Here is a 20665-nt window from a genome sequence, read left to right as displayed (position 1 = left end):
AGCTCCGTGGCGGCCATTGTTGTGTCCAAGGACTCGTTATCACGGTATCATGCGCTCATATTTGAGGTAGTCCTTTGAGGATGCGCCATTATGGGCGGTGAATCAAAGCGGCGGATGAACGAGGCCTTGTATTGTCACTGCGGGGACGGATAGCCACGTAATAATGGAGTCATCACGAGGGCAGCTCTCCCTTTCGGAGTGGTGACGGTGAGAATTTGCTGCCCTCAGCCTTTGATTGGTCCCTGGCGAGCCCGCTCACACAGACAGCTTGGACACATCGTTGCAGAGCATCGCGAATCCTCGCCGATAAGCCAAGGAAACAGATGGCCGTGACCATTTCGCTCACGGCTGTAAATTGTCATTTTTATCTGCAACACATTGCGGTTCAAGAGTTCCTGTCACGTCATCTCGGGGGTTTTCCAAGCTTGGTGTGAGGCAGATCTGCTAGCGTCCAGATAAACGCAAACAACTTTTTGGTCAAATATTTTTAGCTTTGTCCTATTGTTAGCATTAGCATTGTCTTATTCTTAACATGAGCATTCATCCTATTGTTAGCATTGTCTTATCGTTACGTTATGCAAGGACGACGTGCAAAAATTGACAAATATTCTCAAACATCCCTTGATCTTAAACTCCCAATCATTTTCCTTCGACAGCAGGTGGCGAATTAGCCGCTTACATCGTCAATTTGTCGACACCGGGTATAGTTTGCCAAATTAATCTTTGAACCCTTTTCAAGTGTATCCGACAAATCCTGCCACATGTCGCTCGGCAACAATTGACAGCTGACACTGTGATTTTTCTTTCCCGCCCACGTAGAGAAACCGATGGCGCGGGGCCCCCCAGGCGGCGTTATCGGGATCCTCGGAGGCATCGTGGCCATCGGCCTCATCATCGGCGTGGCCGTCACCGTGGTCATGGTCCACCGCCGCCAGCAGAAGACCCGCACGGAGACAGATAATGACCTGTGAGTAGCGAGTGCCTTTTGCCAAAAGAGTGTTGTCGAGCAGGTGAGGTCGGCGGGAGATTAGATGTGAACTCATGTCGTCTCTCCAGAGAGACGAAGGCTTTGAAAGGCACCAAAACACCATTCGCTCTGAGTTAATAGTGCAAAAAGGCAACTGCCTGCCTCCCTCCCATTCATTCCGAGAAGCCCGCTGTTAGTCAGGCTGACGGCGGACAAAATGGACGGGCGTTTTTTTTTTGCAGGATGTAAATGAACGAGACAGCTTGTTTTTGAGGCGAGCGAGAAATCGTCCAATTTAATTGAATAATGAATTGAAATGTCGTTTTTACAAATTATGTTTCTTTGTTTTTTTGTGTATTGGATGTCAGTAAGGTGTAGCAACAGATAGATAAATTAAATGCTCATCCGCCATATAATATATTCACCTGGTACCGCATCAGGACGGCTTTGTGTTCAACAAAACATTTGTGAGTACATTGAGATGTATCATTTGAGCCAGCCAAGCAGCAGTTGGCTGATGCATGCATAAGACTTCATTCATGTGAAAACAACAATCAAGGGCACCCGGTTGAGACATGGGGAGAAAAGAAAAGAAAGTGCAGCAAAGAATTGGAGATGAGGCGCTCACGCCTGGAAAAAGATCAATATCCATCTGGACTTGATTTTCCTGATTTGTATTTTTTTATTATTATTTATTCTAAAATTGGAAATTATCAGCACGCTTATATTGTCATTTAGCCATGATTATGCTAACAGAAATGAGCATAGTGGCGCTAATGTTTCAATCAACAGTCAATCGATATTTAAATAGAAAAATATGCTTCGGTATTCCACCGAAAGGGGCATCCTCCTCTTTTTTTCTTTTGTTCTGGCACAACGTGCAACTCTGAATTTTGACCTACTTGTACAATTTAAAAATGTACAAACGGCCATTTGAAAATGTGTGAGTCAAAAAATAATACAAGCTGTTTTATTTGATCAAAGTGGCCTTAAAATCTTAAATGCGACCCTGCGTTAGAAATGCCGCCTTGACAAAGATGTATCTAATGTTGTGGAAAATTGTTTCCCAATGCAAACAGGTCTTTAAAAAGCCAACAAGTGAATCAATTTGCTATTTATCAGTAGTGTCGCGCTGTGAGACTTTTAAGACAGCCAGCTTGCTTTTAAAATTGATCAGCTAATCTGCCTCTTTACAAAGCCAGCTCCATAAACGTGGCCAGCTGCCGCACAGCCCAAGCCACCGAGTTGAAATCATTTGAAATGTCTTTGCAAAAGTGGAAGGAACAAAGAAAGCCATCTGTTGGTTGCAGGAAGAATCGCAAAAAGCCACGCTGCACATAAACGTGAGTGCCGGCGTGGCGTCCCGCTGATTCCCCCTGTCGCAGGCACCTGGTTTAGGCAGAGTGCTCGGTTGCCGAGGTTACCGCCACACTCTCGGGAAGAAAAGATGCGAAGAGCAATCGTGGAGGAAAGTGTCACGCTTGGGCGTAGGGGTCAGCCTCTCCGGGAATATTAACAAAACGAGTCACGAAACAGAAGGCTTATTAAGATAGTGGGAGAAGGAAACGAAAATGTAGTCCAGGTTGAAAATAAAAGAATCACCGAAGAGTTCAAATCTGCCGGGGATTACTCAACCTGCCGTGAGAAACGACCCAATTTTACTTAACTCATTCACTGCCCGTTGAACTTGTCAGCCATTTTGATAACCACCATTTATTCTTCATCTTCTACTCAAACTGTTTTTCATTGCAGCGCGTCCACAAAATTGAATTTGGCAGCCGTGCTGGGCGAATCGCCGAAAACGTACTTGACAAATATACAGTAGGTGACGGTGAACGGTTGGATTCCAATTAACGGATAAAATCGTCCGCGACAGTGAATGAGTTTGTGAGATTTTCTTGAGTGTCAAATATGTTTCTTGGCTCTCAACCGCGCTAGCCTCTTAACACTCCCCCCCCCTAACACACACCATTGCTTTTGGTCTCCCACCCCCCACCCTCTGCTAATCTGTCTTTCTTTCTCACTCTGACATGGAAGTAACAGCTGTCTGTCTGCCTGTCTGTCTGTCTCCCTCCCGCTCTCGCCTTCCTTCAGCATCGCCGTCGCGGCCGTAACTGACAGTTGCGTGACACAGGCTGCGGAGAAGCCAGAGTCGGCCACAAGGAAAGTAGAGGCACCCGACCCCAGTCTGTCCCCCGCCGAGCCCTGCCCCCCCGGATCCTCTATTCTCTTGCCCGCCTCCAACGGCGGCCTGCAAGTGACGTACTTGAGCACGCCGCTGTGAGGGGGATAAAAATAATTGGGTCACCTAGTCTTAAAAAAAAAAAAAAAAAAAAAGCAGCGCACGTTGGATATCAAACTTTGTTCAAATGAATCTGTCTCGTTTGATAAACTTCGATAAATCAGACTCCATTAAAAGCCTTAAGAGGGACTATCAAGTTTTTATCTGATTGGGCCAGCTCAGTGGCAAACATATCAAATCAAATTGCTAATCAGAAGCAAATCATCCGTGATCTGATAGAGGATTTGGCTGCTGTTATCATCTTCTTCTTTTCCGATAAAGTCATTTAAGAGTAGTGCAACCTCCTCTCCTTTTGTCTGCCGGTCTGAAAGCCCTTCCCGGTCACCTCCGTGCATGATTGTCGTCGCCCGCGCATGACGAGCGTTGTGTCCGTGCCGTGTAACTTGTGCATGCGCTGTCGTTAAAAATGTGACTTAGAGCTTCAAGTGTCCGCTTTGTTCAGTGTCTTAAGATGAAAATGTGTTTGGAGCTTTCATCCAGCGAATGAACGATGTTCTTTGGTTTTATCGGTGCGTACGGCGGGGACTTGATCTGGGGGATTTATGGCACCGTTATCATCTTGCAATTATAAAGCCCGTCAATACTGCAATATGGCGGCACGCAACTGTGTCAAGAACTTTATCTGGAGCGCTACAGGATCAATTTTCATTTCATAACATGACAACATTTTTGAAAATGATCAAGAATATATGATACTTCCCAGAGGTGCTGATTAGCAAATGTATTCAAGGGGGAGTTTGCAGTGTTAAAGCTGCTAGCAAGATTTAAAAGTGAGCCTCACTTCACACATATCGAGCCTGACAGGGAAGCTGCGACTCTCGCTAAGGAGCACGGGTGCGATTCACAAAAACTCATAACAGCAGACGTGATAAAAAGTCACGCAGGCCGTATGTCCTATTTCAACGTAAATAGTAGCGCTAGCAATACTAAGCTAGCCTTAGCACTGAAGACAAGCTGACGTTAGCCGTGACGGCTACATTGGAAGCGTGAATTATTTGTCAAATAAATTTGTTTTCTGATCTAATTAGAAGTAATTAGAAAAAAAGTCAGAACGAAAATAAAAAGTAACTTTAAGAAATTCAAAAAAGGACACAACTAGCATAACCATGCCAGGATTCCACATAGACTCAACAATGCTACGAAATGAAGACAATAGTCTACAATTTTATGAAAGAAAGATCAGAGTTTTGGTTGTAAATAAAGGGCAGTGCACGGATTGTGTTTAGACCATCGCTAATTTTCCAAACATCGGGATACAGAACGGAACGCTAACCGCTCAACGTCGACACAAACATTACTGATTGTTTTTGCCCCTGCCAAGCGGCACACTGCGGGACTCGCCCGTCGGTCAAGGCTAATAAATCACACGGCCGTTTAGCGGCCCCAGCGTCTAATGATTATCAAAACAGACGGGCGTTTGTCAAAAGCGATAGTCTGGCAAGAACGTGTTCATCGCTCTTGCTCACCCCCGCCGTGATTTATGACCCCCCGCCTGAAAATGCGGCCGCAATCGTAAGTGCGGTGAAGCGGCGGCGGCGCACCCCCTCGCCAAATGAATTTGTTCACTGGCGTTCCTGACATTGACACAGTTGCAAACATTCACCGGGATAAATCACTTTGGCACCGACCGCCGTCTCTTCTGATGCGGGAAACCCGTTGACGCTGGACGTCGTCAACGCCTTGCTACAATTGGGACTGAAAAGACATTTGACTTGAGCGGGAATGTTGAATATATCGTTTAAAATTTTGTGGAATAAGCAAAAGTTCTTCTGTGGAGATGTTCACACCTGGTGTAGAATTTTGCACGTGGTCTGATCGTTATCCACCGTCCCGTAGGACTTTAGTACGCCGCAAATGTTTATCATTGCCGTTATTAATAATTACCATAAATATAACATTGAAAAAATAACCTTATGTATTTCTAACTTTGCAACCCATAGAAAAGTTTTTGGGTCATTCAGCAGAGCAAAAACATGCGACAGAAGCTTTCCGCTAACAACCCAAGCTAAACTCTTCAAACTATTCAAATGTAAACCAGAGGAACAAAAAGCTTCCGCGAGTACCTTAAAATAAGTCCTGATATCGGTTCGATATCGATACCTAGTCTCGGTACTCTCTTAACCCTACTTCACTCAAAGCAAGTCATCAGAATCTTTTTAATCGAGTTCTAATCAAACTTCTAATCAGTTGCATGATTTCGACACGGTGTCTGAGAGCGCCGGTTTAAATCTGCCAATCTGTTGCCAAATGTACATTCACGCCACGGTTTCCCCGTCGTAGCGGCTTTATCGAACACAGCTGGAGTTTTCCGCTTGTGTCGCTACAGATGCTAACTTGCTAACGCCAGGTGTGAATGACCGATGCAAAGTGTGCGTCGTTGATCTCCGCTAGCTGGAAAATGTCCACCGAAGCGTCACTGTTGTTGTTTATTGCTCCTAAACTGCTTCTGGAATGTGAAATTCTGTACAATGCGGTGTTTATCGTCTTGTCGTCGCGGTGGATGTCTCATCCCTCAATGCCTGAGGTCTGGATGTATAATTGTAAAAGTGAAGTGTTCCGCGCTACCACCAGAATTATTTTTTGATAAACTTGTCCAAGAACAAAAGACATTTGTTGCATTCTTGTGTTTTCAATTTTTTTTCCCCCCCTCATCGCCATCCGCGAGACAAAACGAAAAAGTAATTGCCTCCCGAAGATCACATCGCTTTCATTCCCTGAGCGCAATTAAAAGTATCATTAGCATTTAAATTGCCAAATAAGATTGTGATCAGCGCAAATCAATGAGAGCGACGAGGGTCAAGTCCAGCGTTCCGCCGAGTTGTTTCAGACTAGTCGAACAGCGGCATTGTGATCCCAACAGGCTTCGTCCTGATTGGCTAAAAATTGCTCCTGCGGGTTTGGAAGTGACGGTCAAGAGTGGCGGTCGCCTCTTTGTGAGTGTGTCGTAGGTCCTGACCCATAAATCTCCCGCCCAGATTACTCCTCTCACTTTGGGGATTAGCAATGTTTTCCCGCTCGCTATCCCCCTTAAATCTCCCTTTAAGCTGCCCTGAGCTTTTGGTGTCCGGCTGAGCGTGCTGGGCGAAACATCCTCAAGGTGGACGCCTGAGTGCAAACCTGGTAGCTTCGCCCCCCCCTGCTCAACACATCCTTGCATCCTTGCGGGCGTGCGGCACTTGTCAGCTTCCATTAGCGTCAGTCGCCCCGAATGGCCGCCACCTTCATTACTGCATCGTGCCACAGCTGAGGTACGAAAGTTGGCCAGTGACAACGACGCCACACGCGGCACGCACGCCGGTTAGCTCGATTAGCTTTGTGACTGCAAAGACGACACATGTCCCGAATATCTAAATTCACATTTATATATTTATTTATTTATTAGCATTGCGATGGGATTTTGTCTTTAAGGAAGACGTTTTCAAAATGGAGTCTGGGAACCCACGAGTATGCAAAATACAGTCATGTCATTTAGGGAGTTTTATGGAAACTTGAACTAATTATTCCCCAGCTCAATTTTGCGACAGCAGAGCCCAAAAGGGAAGACTCGGCACATATTGCCGCAGCTGTCTCACAAGTCAAGTTTTGAGCCGGAATAATGAGGAGTGAGGTGGTCGACCCCCAAGATGTCCAAATGACCCTTGCAAAATACGAGGAGCTTCTAATGGACCATTTCCTCCCTTGATATCAAAAGGACCCAGTCTCTGTTACAGCTTTGCGTCTCAGAGGGCAGAGAATTGTTGATTTGGTCCCCGCGGCCATTCATTGTCAGTGTCGTTTTTTGAAAACCCAAATGCCATCTTGTACCGTAAAAGGGTTCCCAACTTCCCGGGATGGGACGTCCTTTAGGCAGCCTGTGAGGCAAGCATTCCCCGGAGTGATGCCGACAGCTGTCGTTTTGAAGCCTTGAGAGGCGTACAAATTGAAACTGATGACTTTTTAATCCGACAGCATCGGTTATTATATTCTCCCGTGAGCTTTTTTTTTTTTCCAAACTTGCGCAAGTTTTGCCCAAACAAATTTGCGTCGTCGACTCGTGCAAACAGCGACGTCGCGGACGTTAGCGGACGCCAGCTGTTCAACCGGGAGAGCGCAAATATTTGGCATACGTATTAACCTCTGTCTGAACCGCATCACCATTTTGAATATTAATAACTGTTTTGAACAAATTCCCAACTCCACAGAGTTTAGAGTCTTTAGAAAAATCTATTTACCCCCCCCCCCCCCTCACTCCGTCGCCTCTTTCCTTTCATTCTCTCATTTTGACATGTGATGGTCGAGGAGGAAAAGAAGATGCGACGGGAAGGAAAGAGTGGGTCTTTGCGTGCGTGCGCGCGCCCCGTGAAACGTGACCCCCCCACCCCCTCACCCCGAGCCGCCTCTGCCAATTGAATGTCATCATGAGAAGGGCCCTGCAGGTTTGGAGGAAAGATCTCACCGCAAAACGTGCGCATATTCGGGCCATTCATCCCAACATGGAGCCGGATGTTACAAAGTGTCAAACGTTAGCTGATGTTATTGAAAAGGAGCGACATGTAGGTCGGCAGCTCCTCTCGTTGCGCTTCGATGTCACGCTGCGTTGGCGGTGGCTGGAAATGAGATTTTTTTTTTTTTCCTTCCAAGGCAGCTGTCAAAGCTTTTGTGTTCATGACTGCATCAAGTGAGCGAGATCACAATGTCGTCTAATGAGCCCGCCGTCTCACCTCTGCGAGCTGATGCACGTCCTTGCGCGTTTGTTTTTTTTTCTGTAAAAATAATCCCAACATTCTTCCATCCTGCATATTCTATTCCCCACGTGTTGCTATGTTTCTTCTCACTCCTTTGCGACATTGAAAGAAGAAATTCCAAAATGTGTCAGAAGCAAAATTTATGTGCGGTGTTCTGTGTCGAGTTGTGCTATCCTGAAATATACCGCACACTCCGATAAAAACGATTTTCTTATTTTCATGTCAGTTAAAAAAAAACATGTTTCCATTTCTCCTCGTTTTATGAAGCGAAGAGAAACACGACTTTGGTGACAACGTCGTTTCAGACGCGAGCGCTCAAGTTGCTTAAGTGAGCATCGCTGTCTCGTCTCGCTCCCGTGTCAGGGCTTTTTGGCAGAGCGGAAATAATGAGCGTGAAAAAAAGAGTTAAGGGGTGCGCTCATGCACAAATTTTCTACGCATTAAAACGCCGGCTTGGCCTTGCCGAGAAAGGTCGTGTTATTCAATAAGGACGTGAACCAGCGCGAATGGGAGGTGGCGGATGGCGCAGATAAGGCCCGTCGTCTTCGTTATCCGCGACGGCTGGTGATGTCGTGTCAGGATGTGAGACGTGACTTGTGACACGGCGCGAAGGTTTTTGCACTGTGACAACCGGATGGCGGTGAACTGATTATTTCGGTATACGTTAAACACTTGGGAACTTTATATCATGACACGTTTACAGTGCTCGGTTCACCGTAATGCTCAGTCACATTTTCACTAATTAATTGTCATCCATCCAGTCGATCAAAATTTCAAAGCGGTGTGTGGTTGCTGCTTTTGAAGACGTTGCCGCTATCATCAGGGTTAAAAGTTCCTGTTCCGTTCTCGGAGGCGGCCTTGAGGTCGATGATGTCACGTCAAGCGAGCATGACAGGCCGGTCGGCCAGACTGACCTGGAGCACCTGACTCACAATTCTCCTTGCCCCCCTCATATACCCGACCCCTCTAACCCCCCCTCCATCCCACCCCCCTCACCTCAGTGTCCAATTACAGCCTACTCTCGTTAGCACAGTGTCTGTCTGCAGCCTTTGAAAGGGCAGGCCGCACGGCCGCCGCCGTCACGCAACCGCCAAGTCCCGATCTATCAAAAGCCAAGAGTGCAAAAAAAGGCAAGTGCAGGCAGGCCTTCTCGTTAGAGAGCGTTGTGGAAGGTGACGGAGATGTGACGGGGCGGCCGGCGCTGACGTTGCCCGAGTGTCACGTTGTTTTTGCGCTCTGTCTCCCTCTCAACAGGACCGACCTCCCGCCGGCCCACAAGCCCGCCCCGCCGCCGCCCAAGAAGAAGAACAACGACATGAAGGGACACTTGACATCCGATGACATCCAGGTAGGACGGCAAAAACAAACGTCTGCGATTGCTAGCATTAGCCATTAGCTCATTTAAGCGCTAGCGGTGTACACATTAGCAGGACCGCATAAACCGTAGCAAATTTGGAAAGGCCTCGTGTAGAAGAAGAGGAATGTTGAGGCCATTCAATTCATCTTGTGGAGGACGCCGCCTACAAATGTGGACACACCGTTCGCTGACCTCTGCCAGCTAGAACATATTGCAAAACCCACACCAAGTGGTGAAGGACAGATACAGCCGCCGCTGCATTTTCAATTACTTTATTGAATAGCATAATAATCACGTTCATACACTGGCTTGAGCATCCTACAAGTGAGGCTAACGGTTAGCCGTCCCTGTCGCTAACCAGAGCCTTCCATCCATCCATTCAAATGGACACTTAGGTATAACTTCATGTTCCTTGGTGGACCAAGCACATGATAGTCAAAATGTTTCTATTCTCCATGTGCTTGCATACTTTTGGACCCGGCAGCCAAAAACGGCCATATTCGGTTCACAGAGGATTCTAAATTGTCCAGAAGTGTGAACATGAGTGTGACCGGTTGTTTGTCCATAAGTGCCCTGCAATTGGCTGCGATCAGTCAAGAGCGGAGCCGGTTGCATCTCACCTAAAGTCACTTGAGAAAGGCTTCAGCGCACCCTAATGAGACTATGCGCGAAGGCAACGGATGGACGCATGCTAATAAGCGGGGCTCATTCTGCGTGTTGAATTTCTCGCTCTGCGAGCCCGACGCTTCTTTCAGCATCGGCATCTCGCTATTTCCACAGTTTGCATCATGTGGCACGCGCGAGCCGTTAATTGGATGCAAAATGCCAAGTTCAGCCGAGCGGCGAAAGTTGAAACCGCTGTCAAGCAAGCAATCCCTTCTGGAAGTTTAGACGAAAAGAAAAACACATATGAGCGTGAAAGAATCCACTTTGAAAGGACATAATTTGACATAATTTAGGACAATGATTTTTTCGTGGTTTATTACACAGTGAATGAAATTATTCAATATCTTCATAAAGAAATTGTGTGCATGTATATATGAGCCAATGTGATAAAAAAAATTATAAAAAATTATAAATTAAAAAAACATTGTGCATGTACATGATCCAATGTGATTAAAAATATTAGATTATTATTAATTACATTAATTAATATTAAAAATGACATTTTTTATTTTTTTCTAATTAACACATCGATTTTTTTTGTGGTTTATTACACAATAAATTAAATTATTCAATATTTTCATAAAAAAATGGTGTCCATTCAAACATGTACATGATCCAATGTGATTAAAAAATAGAATTCATTGTTGTGACATCATCATATGATGATGTGCTTTGTATTCTTCCACAGGTGGTCCATCTGGACAAAGACGAGGAGATGCAGAAGCTTCCTCTCCAGCCGCCTTATTACGACATGGCGCCCTCCGAGTCGACCCCCTTCACCGATAAGCCGGTGAGTACCCGTACGCGGCGAGGGCGCGTCCTCGCCTGCCGCCTTCGGCCGCTCGTAATTGCCTGTGAGAAACCGAGCGGGCTGGAGAATTGATTTTGATCGGAGGCGTGTCGGCGTGCGATGACCTCCGCCCCCGGCGGTGAAAGACAAAGGGTGAGCTGGACGAAGCGTTTTGACTCACGCTTTACATCGGTACCGCCTGTCAGGGGGTCCGTAGAACTTGAAAATGTTGGATTTTCACAAATCAAGGATTTATATAATTCAAAGTTCTGTTTCCGATGCCAGTGTAGGTTTTAGATTTGATGCAAGCGGCATTCCAAAAGGTCTTAAAAAGCCTTAATATAATTTTTCTAGGAGCCCCTTTGAGAACCCCCGCAGAGCTTCCTATGCTAACCTAGCCGCCGCGCATCTGACCCTTTGCACGCCGCCTCACCTCCACTCTGCCTTTCCACTAATCCTCCGTAATGACTTGCCGTTTGTGTGGCTGGCACGTGAAGATAAGTGTAGCATCATGGCGCCGAGTGTTGACCATGAAACGGCTGCCTTGTTGCATCAGGCGCTCCCCACCCCTGGGAACGCTCCAGTCCCCCCTCGCAGCTTTAGTTTGCTTTGGCTGCAGTCCCCGGTTTCAGTTACACAAAGTCTTTTGGGGCATTCAAACAATGAGCCTGAATTGTGTGCGTGTGTGGAGTGCGTCTCGCTGAGTTTTATGCAAATATTTGCAGGAACTATCCAACTATAGCCGAGTTCAAAGGCGCACAACGCTGATCCGCTGCCGAGGGCATTCAGCACGCAAGGGTCGGGATGTGAACAGCGTGCTAACCTACTAGCGCTTACCTTTGTTCACTGGTTCTTTTATTTTAGCTTGTTAATTTTGTTTAACGCGCAGGCTGGCTAGCTAGTTAACGCTTGCCTTTGTTTACTGGTTCTTTTTTTTTAGCTTGTTAATTTTGTTTAACGCGCGGGTTGGCTAGCTAGCTAGCTGGCTACAGTGGCCAAATATAGTCAACACACTCCTGTAGCTATTATTTACTCTCTATCCCCGTCTAACTTAGCTTTATCTTTTGCTAGCTTCATCTATGTCGCATTTTGCGTCTGCCTAGCTGCCCGGTCATAGGGGCGCTGAATATTTAAATTAGCAAAGAGCAGACAAGAAGAAGCTTGGTGTGATCATGAAGATTGACTCTGTTCCAGCGACAAACATAAGAAATATGCAGCGATGAAATGATGCTAACCGAGCTCACTCGCACGCACACATTAAATACATATTCATCACAAGCTGATGGAAGTTACCTGCCTCCGCAGCTGTTGCTTCGGAACAACTTTTTTTTTTCTTTATTTTGCACTAATATACTGTACATTATTTGTGACATATTAGCACCTCACAAACAAAGTAAAATAAGTTAAGTTATGAAGTCGAGAGAGAACATTTCCTCAATCGCAGCCTTGACGGCAGATGGTGTTGATGTGGACGCCAAAGACGATACGAGGAGAGAAAGAAATAAGTTAACCTCAACGACGCAACCCCAGAGTGACACTCAGTTCGGGCAGACCTCCTCCAAGGCCAAATAGGCTCCATCTTGACGCCCACCTGCAGCAGATGTCTGAATTCATTTCTGCGTTTGCCCTAGGAAATTTTTTTCTCAACACAGATAAACAAAATGAGCCATTGAAAAAGTTCCCGGGTCACTAAAATGAACTATGACCCATTTATTTATTCAACATTTTTTTTAGCAAGTGACCTACGGAGCTGGAAGCATACCACCTCATCCTCGAGCCATATGGCTCTTCGATAAACAGCGCAGTCTACTTGTGTGTAGAATTAAACAAGAACTATCTTTTCAGAAATTACCTTGAGCAAGAGCCCGCCGGTTACTACCAAGCAGCAGCAATAGTTCATATCTTGCTTTTTACAGTGATATGTTTACAATATTTATCATTTCGTATGTGCCTGTGGCAAAAAAAACAAAAAACAAGGTGAAGCGTGGAGAGTCTTCGATTGCTGTTAAGGATTGCTGACAGTTTCTCAAACATCTACATTCTCTGCTTTATTTCTTACCCATTTATGTTATTATTATGAAGCTGCAGGAGAAAATTTAATCGTGTTTTGGGTTCAGTATAAAATGATACATTTCAGTATAATGTTGGTATGTTTGTGGGTCGCCGACTAATTTGTTATCCAATTGGTGTCGAGTGGGCTAAACAGTCTCTCAAGCTTCTGGGCATTTGTTGTTTTTTTTTTTTTTGCAGTCAAGGCTTGCATTGGTGGAAACGTTTTCCCAATAGCGAGCATCTTTCACATTTTTTCACTTTGCTACTTTGAATAGACAACAGGGGAAAGTGCCAAGTCAAAGCTCTCGGTGCTCTCAGGCATCATCTAAAATGGAAAAGCGAGCTCCGCTGTTGATGCATTTCTCAGATGTCAGCATAGTTTATTTTTTTAACTGCTGCTTCGGCATTTTTTATTTTTTATTTTTTTAAAGGCTCGTCTGAACTTGGAGGGTTTCATTCAGTGACTAAATACTCCCTTTTTCCCTCGGAGGGCTTCACTTATGGTACACGAGTTATTGACTGTATTAAATTAAGGCCTCAGAGGAGGTAAAAAAAAGAACCTGACCATTCTTGCCTCATGTAAGATTCCATTTTGGGAAATTGTGATTTTGCCTAACGCGACTTGGGAGCAACACGGCGAGCTCCAGCTGTTGCTAATGACGATTCACCGGGGGCAAAACACTATCCGCCAATTCCCAAAGCGAAGCGGCTGTAATTTTCCCCCTGATTGCACCCTGCTCGTGACAAATATTCGAGATATTTAAATAGGCAGCCGGCGAGGAACGACAACGCGGAGGAGGAGAGAGTTGAATTATTAACATCCCTTTCTGTAAAAGCCCCCATCTTATTTTGTAATCCCGCCATGGGTGCGGATGGAGAGCAAGCGAGTTGGCATTGCATCACCTCGCCCGCCATCTAAAGACTGGATGCAAAATTCATATCTGGCTTTAATTTTATTGATCGCTTTCATAATTTATTGCATTCCTCCAACGCACTGAGGAGGCGGAAGTTGTTTTTTTTAATCAATTGTCAGAGGTTTTCCTTTTTTTCTTTTTGCACTCTGATTGCAGTTTGACAGCAAATGGAACCTGCATTTGCATTTTATTAAAACTTGTTCAGCTTTCATTGAACTTTTTTAATATGTTGACATTTCCGGCTGCACTTTGTGCAGTAACAATTATCACGGATGGATGGATGGATGGATGGATGGATGGATGGATGGATGGATGGATGGATGGATGGATGGATGGATGGATTTGTCACTTTTGCAACCCTTATTACCTCACGAGTGGCCTATTTAGGAAAAAAAAAATACATGATCCATGTTACATTTCTTTTCTATTTCAATTTTTAAGGATCATTGACAGGCCAGGCCGCCTTCAAGTGTCCACTCGAGCGACGGACGCTAATACTGCGGACGGTGGAGGGGAAAAAAAAGTCTTTTTAGAGTCAATGCTGAAGGCTTTTATTGTCCATTGATTAGCTCGCCAAAGTCATTTACGCAGTCATCCACTCGGACCAATTGCTCACCGGGTCAATTGGTGGCTCAATCACACGAACGTTAACATTCTCGTCTCAGCATCTCTGAGGACAATGAAATCAACACTTTATCGCTGCCTAAATGGGAAGCGATTTGAGGCTGTTTTCCGAAAGAAAAAAGGAAGGGCATCTTGTTATCTGCATGCAAAGAATCTGAGGTTAACTAAAAACAGCATTTTTTTTTTTGTCCACTGTTCAGGTTTATGACGATGGAAAAAAACAGTGATTCAAGCTTGCTGAAATTGTTAACATCTATCTAATATCTGCTTGTTTGTTTTTGTTTTCCATTACTTCAATTTAGCAATCCGGGCCTACATTAGTGTTTCATAAAAAGCTCGTGCCTCAATCAAGATGCATTAGTTGAGCAGCCGTCCTTGATCCCAATTGCTACTCTCCTATTAGCCTATTTGTCGTTGACATTTAAAGCAAGTAGAAAAATACAAATAGGCAGAAAAGAGCTAAGGAGCGCCATAATGGAGGTCAAGTTTTTAAAAATACCAGTGTCTACAAACAACCTCAGCATTTTTCCATCTCATCTGTCATTTGTGTTGATTTCAGCATCGGTGGTCGTGCGCCGGCCGCCGCTCTCGGTGACCCCCCCCCCCCCCCCCCCTGCGTCCACTCCTCACTCGCCTCTCGCCCTCTCTTGTCTCCAGAACTCAGGCCACAAAGACTGCGAGGTCCAGTACGCGGAGCTGGATACTGCAGCCTTGGCCTCCTCCCCCAGTCGGCGAAGCTCGGCTCACTCTGGCCCCGGGGACCTTGTCGAGTACGCAACCATCCAGCCTAGCTCACACTAGCGCATGCCATTATAGGCCTTTCCCCTCAGACTTTGGCCTCCAGGTACACAGACCGATGCACTCCTCTTTCTCATCCACCGACTACCCTTTTGAATAATACACCCCCCCCCCACCTACTTTGCCTCCAACCCCGCTATCCAGCTCCTCCTGTGGTCTTGGCCGACGATTCTTTCATGGCCTCTGCAGAGAAATGCTATTTCAGCGCTCGTGGCTCAGACGCATACTTTAGCGGCGTACAAAACGAGCCCGTTAAACTAGGCGAGAGCTCGTAAGATGTTGGTTTTGCTCGCAGGAGGTCACGCCGAAAGTATGCTGTACTTGCATAAAATCTCAAATCATAAAAAGTTTCTTTTTTAGCTTTTTTATTCTTTGTTAATCACCGGTCCGATATGGTTTCTGAGCAAAAAGCGGAGAAAACAAGCTTTTTTTTGTGAAAGGATACACGTCAAGCAGAGCATATCTTTAACACTTTTTTTTTTGTGAACAGATAACAATAGAAATTGCCTTTTAGTCTTCGGACATTGTTTTCAACACGTCTTATTTCAAAAGACTTTGCCGCTAAGCACACGTTAGCGTGCATCGTGTCTATGCGGCACTCGACAACATCCCGCCGGTGAGGAACAAAGCCGTCGATCAATTGAAGTCACTTTGGATTACGGCTACGCAGCCGAGCGGTCTTTGTTGCCAGAGCGGTCTCCATGGCAACCCCTTGCCATTTAGGTGCCGATGGGTCGAGCCAGAGTCAAGGGGCTCATTGAAACAGTGCGCCGGCGGCGGCTGTTCTGTTTACTCTTAAGTGGCATGTTTACTCGGGTATTCATGCTAGATGGATATTGATTTTATGATGTTTATTTTATTACAGCTGTACTGTCATGCTGCTCCCACTTGGAAGCTATGCAACTAGACACGACAACACCAAACCGATGGTTAAATCGATACTTATCAGACTAAATTAAGTGTTGGAATGATTTACTCAAATCGTATTAGTTTGTGCAAGTGGAAGAACATTGTGACAGGACCATCAGCCAACTCCATTTTGGTGGACGGAGGCAGGGATGCATTTGTTCCAATATTCAAATTAAGGTCAGATTAAGGTCAAAATTCCAATTTCTGAAACATTCAGAATACAGAATACGATTTAAAGCCGATAAATCGTCAAAACGATGGACGGGCTAATAGAAAATAAATCGACTGCAGTATGGTAGATATCGGCTGTTCCGTCAGCAGCTCAGGTAGTTGCGCCTGCAACATCAAAGTCCTCCCGGGAATGGCCCGTCGAAATTCCCTCCCCCCCCCCTACCAACCCCCACCCCGCGTTGCGCCGCTCGATAAATCCGCCGTCCAGCGCTTGATTGAACCTCTCGTTCATCCCGCCCGACATCTCACCGATTCTAGTAAATGCTTTTAAGTTCATCCATTTTGGGAGTCTACAATAATCTATAAAATGAATCAGTCGCCTTTTAATCGCAGCCTGTGTGTTTTCTTTTTTTTCCCGAGTGTCGCTTTGACAGAGTTATTACATTATCAGATATTTGGGGGCCCCTCGACTTTAAACTACTACAAAATGACTTCAAGGTGAGCCAGATTTCATTTAGATTAGTACCCTGGTTCAAATGTATGCGCTTGATAAAGTTCCCCTCGTCCCCCCCGGTCCTCCTGTTTGCTCAAAGTTCCAAAGAACTTTAATTGGAGTAGGGGAAGAGAGGAAGGAACTGATCGTTGAGCTCGAAAAGGCGACGTAGTGAGGATGGACTCTGCAAATATTACGATAGTTTGGTCAAGTGTTGAAGAGACGGCATTTGACCTTTATCCACACTAAACAATGCCAGGAATTTAAAAACTGAAAAATCGATTGGGGCTCCGGATTCTGGTTGCGCAATCCCGGGTCCATACAATGTTTGATCCAGATGTCTGTAAACTTGACTATGACCCAAAAAAAAAATGATCGAATGTGCAAGGCATCAAAAGTGACAGCCTAATGTTGTCGTTCAACGTGTCGCAATGTTAAAGGGTAGTCAAGGCCGGGTCGGGTTTCTGTCCACTTTTCTCTGGAAAATCGATGGCAATCAAACTCTGGCCTCCATGTTTGCCAATGTAAGTTCTTGCCTCTCAGTCCATCATTTTACTGCCAGAGAAGTAATAACCTTTGACAGCCGAGCGAGTTGCGTTGAGTTGTGTTGCTCCAGCCGCCCGCGGGAGGTGAATACACTGTAAAACGTGACATTTGCCAGAAAGATTTGAGCCACCGTTTGACCTGATCAATTCCTCCGGAGCCAATCTGGAAATATGTTTTCATCCCTGCTACACAACCAACTTTTTGTGATTTTTGGATTCCGCAACCATTTCGGGTTGACTAGCATGTGAAATCAATACAACTGTCGGTTTGGTACGGTGATGTAATCCATCAGGCGTTTTTGGAAGAATGGTGGTTGGTGATTGGTCCAAGTGGTTACTGAGTGTTTGCTGATGAGTTGGAAAAAGTAGCAGAAGAATTGAAAAGTTTGAGTGACGGGTCCTGAAAATCTAGATTAGTTGTGTATTTGTGCTTTGACGCTTTCACCTGATTGATCTGCCTAACATGAACGCTCCTTCTGTTTTGCCCTTCAAAATTAATTCTTTGCTAAGCTTTTGTGCATTTTTTTTTTTTTAATCCTCAAATGCAAACAGTTGTTGTGAGATTCATTTGAAGTCTGTTTGTGGTTTTGTCGCCAAAACCTTTTCAGAGCGGGGATCGTCGTTTTCGTAGATGTAGAGATGTGTGACGAATATTCGTAAGTTTTCTTTTTCCACTCTTATTGTTTCTTTTTTTTGATGCATGGTTGTTTGTGTAATTTGACCACTTTTTTTCCCCTCAGTGCCCCGCCCCCTCACTAGTGTTGTTTGAAATATTCTAGAAAATATATTTTATTTTTTATTTATTCATGAGACAAGTTTTTTTTGTTTTAATATTCTAGAAAATTTACTTTGCCAAAATATTTAACTAAACAAACATGTCGCATTCATGAGACAATGTTTTTTTTTTTCCAAGTTTTCATTACACGTTTTGCCAATTGGCATCAAAAATATTACATGCATGCAATTTTAAATTCAATTAATTCCAAAGGTCAAACAAACACAAAACACGTTCCCGTCAGAACAAATGTCGCTCGTCTCCTCTGATTAATGAGCTGCGGCGACTCCGAATCTCCCAAATCGGACTCACACAAATTCCTTTCTAATGGAAAACGAGTGTTTCCATGCTGTGTGTGTTTGATTTGCCAGCCACACAAATGTAAAAACGGCGGGGGACCATCGTCGCATTTCTGAAATCATTCCAGAATTTTTTCCAAGTGCCGCCAGCGACCGCAAACTTGATTTGTTTAGTCAACTTTGTTCATTTTACTTGTTCATTTTTATGCCCTTCATTACCCATTAATGGCCCCCTTGGTAGGCCCGCCCACTTCCTCCGTGTCCAACCAATCAGCTCCTTCCCTTCCAGACTCTTTCCCACCTGTCTCATTTCTTCAGTCTTATTTCTTTTCTTGTTGTGTCTAATGTTTTGCTTATCATTTGTAATTAATTAAAAGAGACGGGGGTGGGGGGTGTATTTGCTCATATGAGGGACACTTATTAGATTTATAGCATTGTTTTTGTTCACTTGAAACTTCCCATCATGAATTCAGTTTTTCCCCTTCTCACTACAGACCACGGAATGCCAAAAACATGATTGTAAACAAATGGGCCACCAAAATAATCGCCACATTGTGGCTTTTATTTGCGTAAGTGAGCACTGTAACATGATGAATTGCAGAATCTTTTTCCAATTATTTTTTTTTCCCTGCCATTGCTGGAGCGCATTTGTGTAACTTCCTGTGTTTTTATTTCAGCCCGCAATACAGGCAGGACAAAGTCTCATTTACAGGCGAACTGTCCCATGACTTTTGAGTAGACTTGTTTTCACATTACATTGCTGTTTTCCATCCGGTATGACCTCGGGCTTGCTGCTTCATAATAACTGATCCCCGTGCTGAGCAAGAATCAAGTCTTGCTCCGGTGTGGAATTGCAACCGCATTCCTCTGGTGCCAAACAAAAATGGAGGACTAATAAATCTTCCGGGCAGGTGAACGGAGATGCGCCCAGAGACGGAAAAAAATGTTATTTTAACAGTCGAGAGTGTGTGTATGTGTGTGTGAGACACTGACAAATACACTGCTCACAAAAATGTTCGCCATATTCTGCTTTGGGGTGAAAGTTCAGGATGACCCAGTGTCCATCCTGAAATTTCGGAGCGGCCCAAACTTTTAGCGAGTTTGGGAGTTTTCGTGTAGTTTATTTCTGTGCTTTTGAGTTTTGTTTCTTTACTTTAGTCTTGATGAGTTATCGAAACGGCTTTGTTGGCTTTTAGTGGTTGCATCACATCCGGGATGGCTTTCCATCTCGTTTGCCGAGTTGTCGTGGGAACATGCCCCGCCCCCTCCCGCCTGACAACCCCTCTTCTCCTCCCCTCGACAGGACTCCGGGAACCATCCGGCAGAGCCGTTGAACCCGACCGAATACATGAGCCACCAGCGTGACATGGACCTGCAGCCCGAGTGTCAGCCGGCCGCCCCCCCAACCCACCCGCCCATCAGCTTCCTGCCGCAGCACGCCTACGCCCAGCCGCCCTCCAACGAGCCCATGTACTCCAACACCGGTTTCTCGGCCACCGGCGCCCCACGAGCACAATTCCCTAAGGAGCAATCCGTGTGAACCCCCCCAAACAGCAAAACCACCTTATACCCCCACCCGCCCCCACCGGTTTCCAGCTTTGCGTCGTTTTCTACTGTGTTAAAAAAAAAGGGAAAAAAAAGTATTTTTTCTTGGCACTTGGCTAGCTTGTTGTCACTTTTTCCCTCACCGCCGTTACTTACTCCCCCCTTTGTCTGCCAATCAAATTTCTCGCTTGCTCTCCCCTCTAATACACTGCAAAAATGGGTCTGAAAAAAAAGAGGCAAACAGACATTAAATAAAGAATATATTAGTATGTTAATGAAAGTTATTTGCCAGTGCATTAGGAACATTGATTCTGTAAAAAGGAAAAATGCAAAGTCTCTTCAAAAAAATGCCATCAATGTCTTAGTAGCTCTGCACTAATAAATAAAATATCTTAGTTTGAGCTCAACTTTTTGCAGTGTATAGGGAGCATAAGTTTTCCTTGGTGAAAAGTTCCGCGAAAACCTTACGACCGCCGCAGGACCGTTACGTGATGGTGAACCTTCTCGTCGTTTTGACCTTTTGGCTTGTTAAGGGTGAACGTTAGCACGTATAGTTATGAGGAAACACACAGAATTAAATTAAAAAATAAAACAAGGGCTTGCGATACGAGAGTATGCTTTCGTATTTCTCTAGTTCCATCCGCGCAAGGCATTCTTTGTTTTTTGTAAATACATATTTGCTAGTCGTAGTTGCCAAAGACATATACAGTAACTCCATTTTTTTTTCAACGCGA

The 20665-nt window shown here is 45.1% G+C and overlaps 1 protein-coding gene across 1 annotated transcript; it reads left to right on the top strand.

Annotated features, from left to right (window-relative positions):
* Positions 1 to 827: 827 nt before the first annotated feature.
* Positions 828 to 19926, top strand: LOC133155338 (uncharacterized). Its single transcript, XM_061280564.1, has 4 exons — positions 828 to 967; positions 9248 to 9341; positions 10705 to 10806; positions 19690 to 19926. Exons 1-4 carry the CDS (start codon positions 828 to 830, stop codon positions 19924 to 19926), a joined length of 573 nt encoding a protein of 190 aa, XP_061136548.1.
* Positions 19927 to 20665: the final 739 nt, after the last annotated feature.

This window comes from Syngnathus typhle, linkage group LG6 (genome assembly GCF_033458585.1).
Source record: "Syngnathus typhle isolate RoL2023-S1 ecotype Sweden linkage group LG6, RoL_Styp_1.0, whole genome shotgun sequence".
Classification (NCBI taxonomy): domain Eukaryota; kingdom Metazoa; phylum Chordata; class Actinopteri; order Syngnathiformes; family Syngnathidae; genus Syngnathus; species Syngnathus typhle.
Note: the sequence above shows the minus strand (reverse complement) of the source record. Positions and strands in the feature narration are given on the sequence as shown.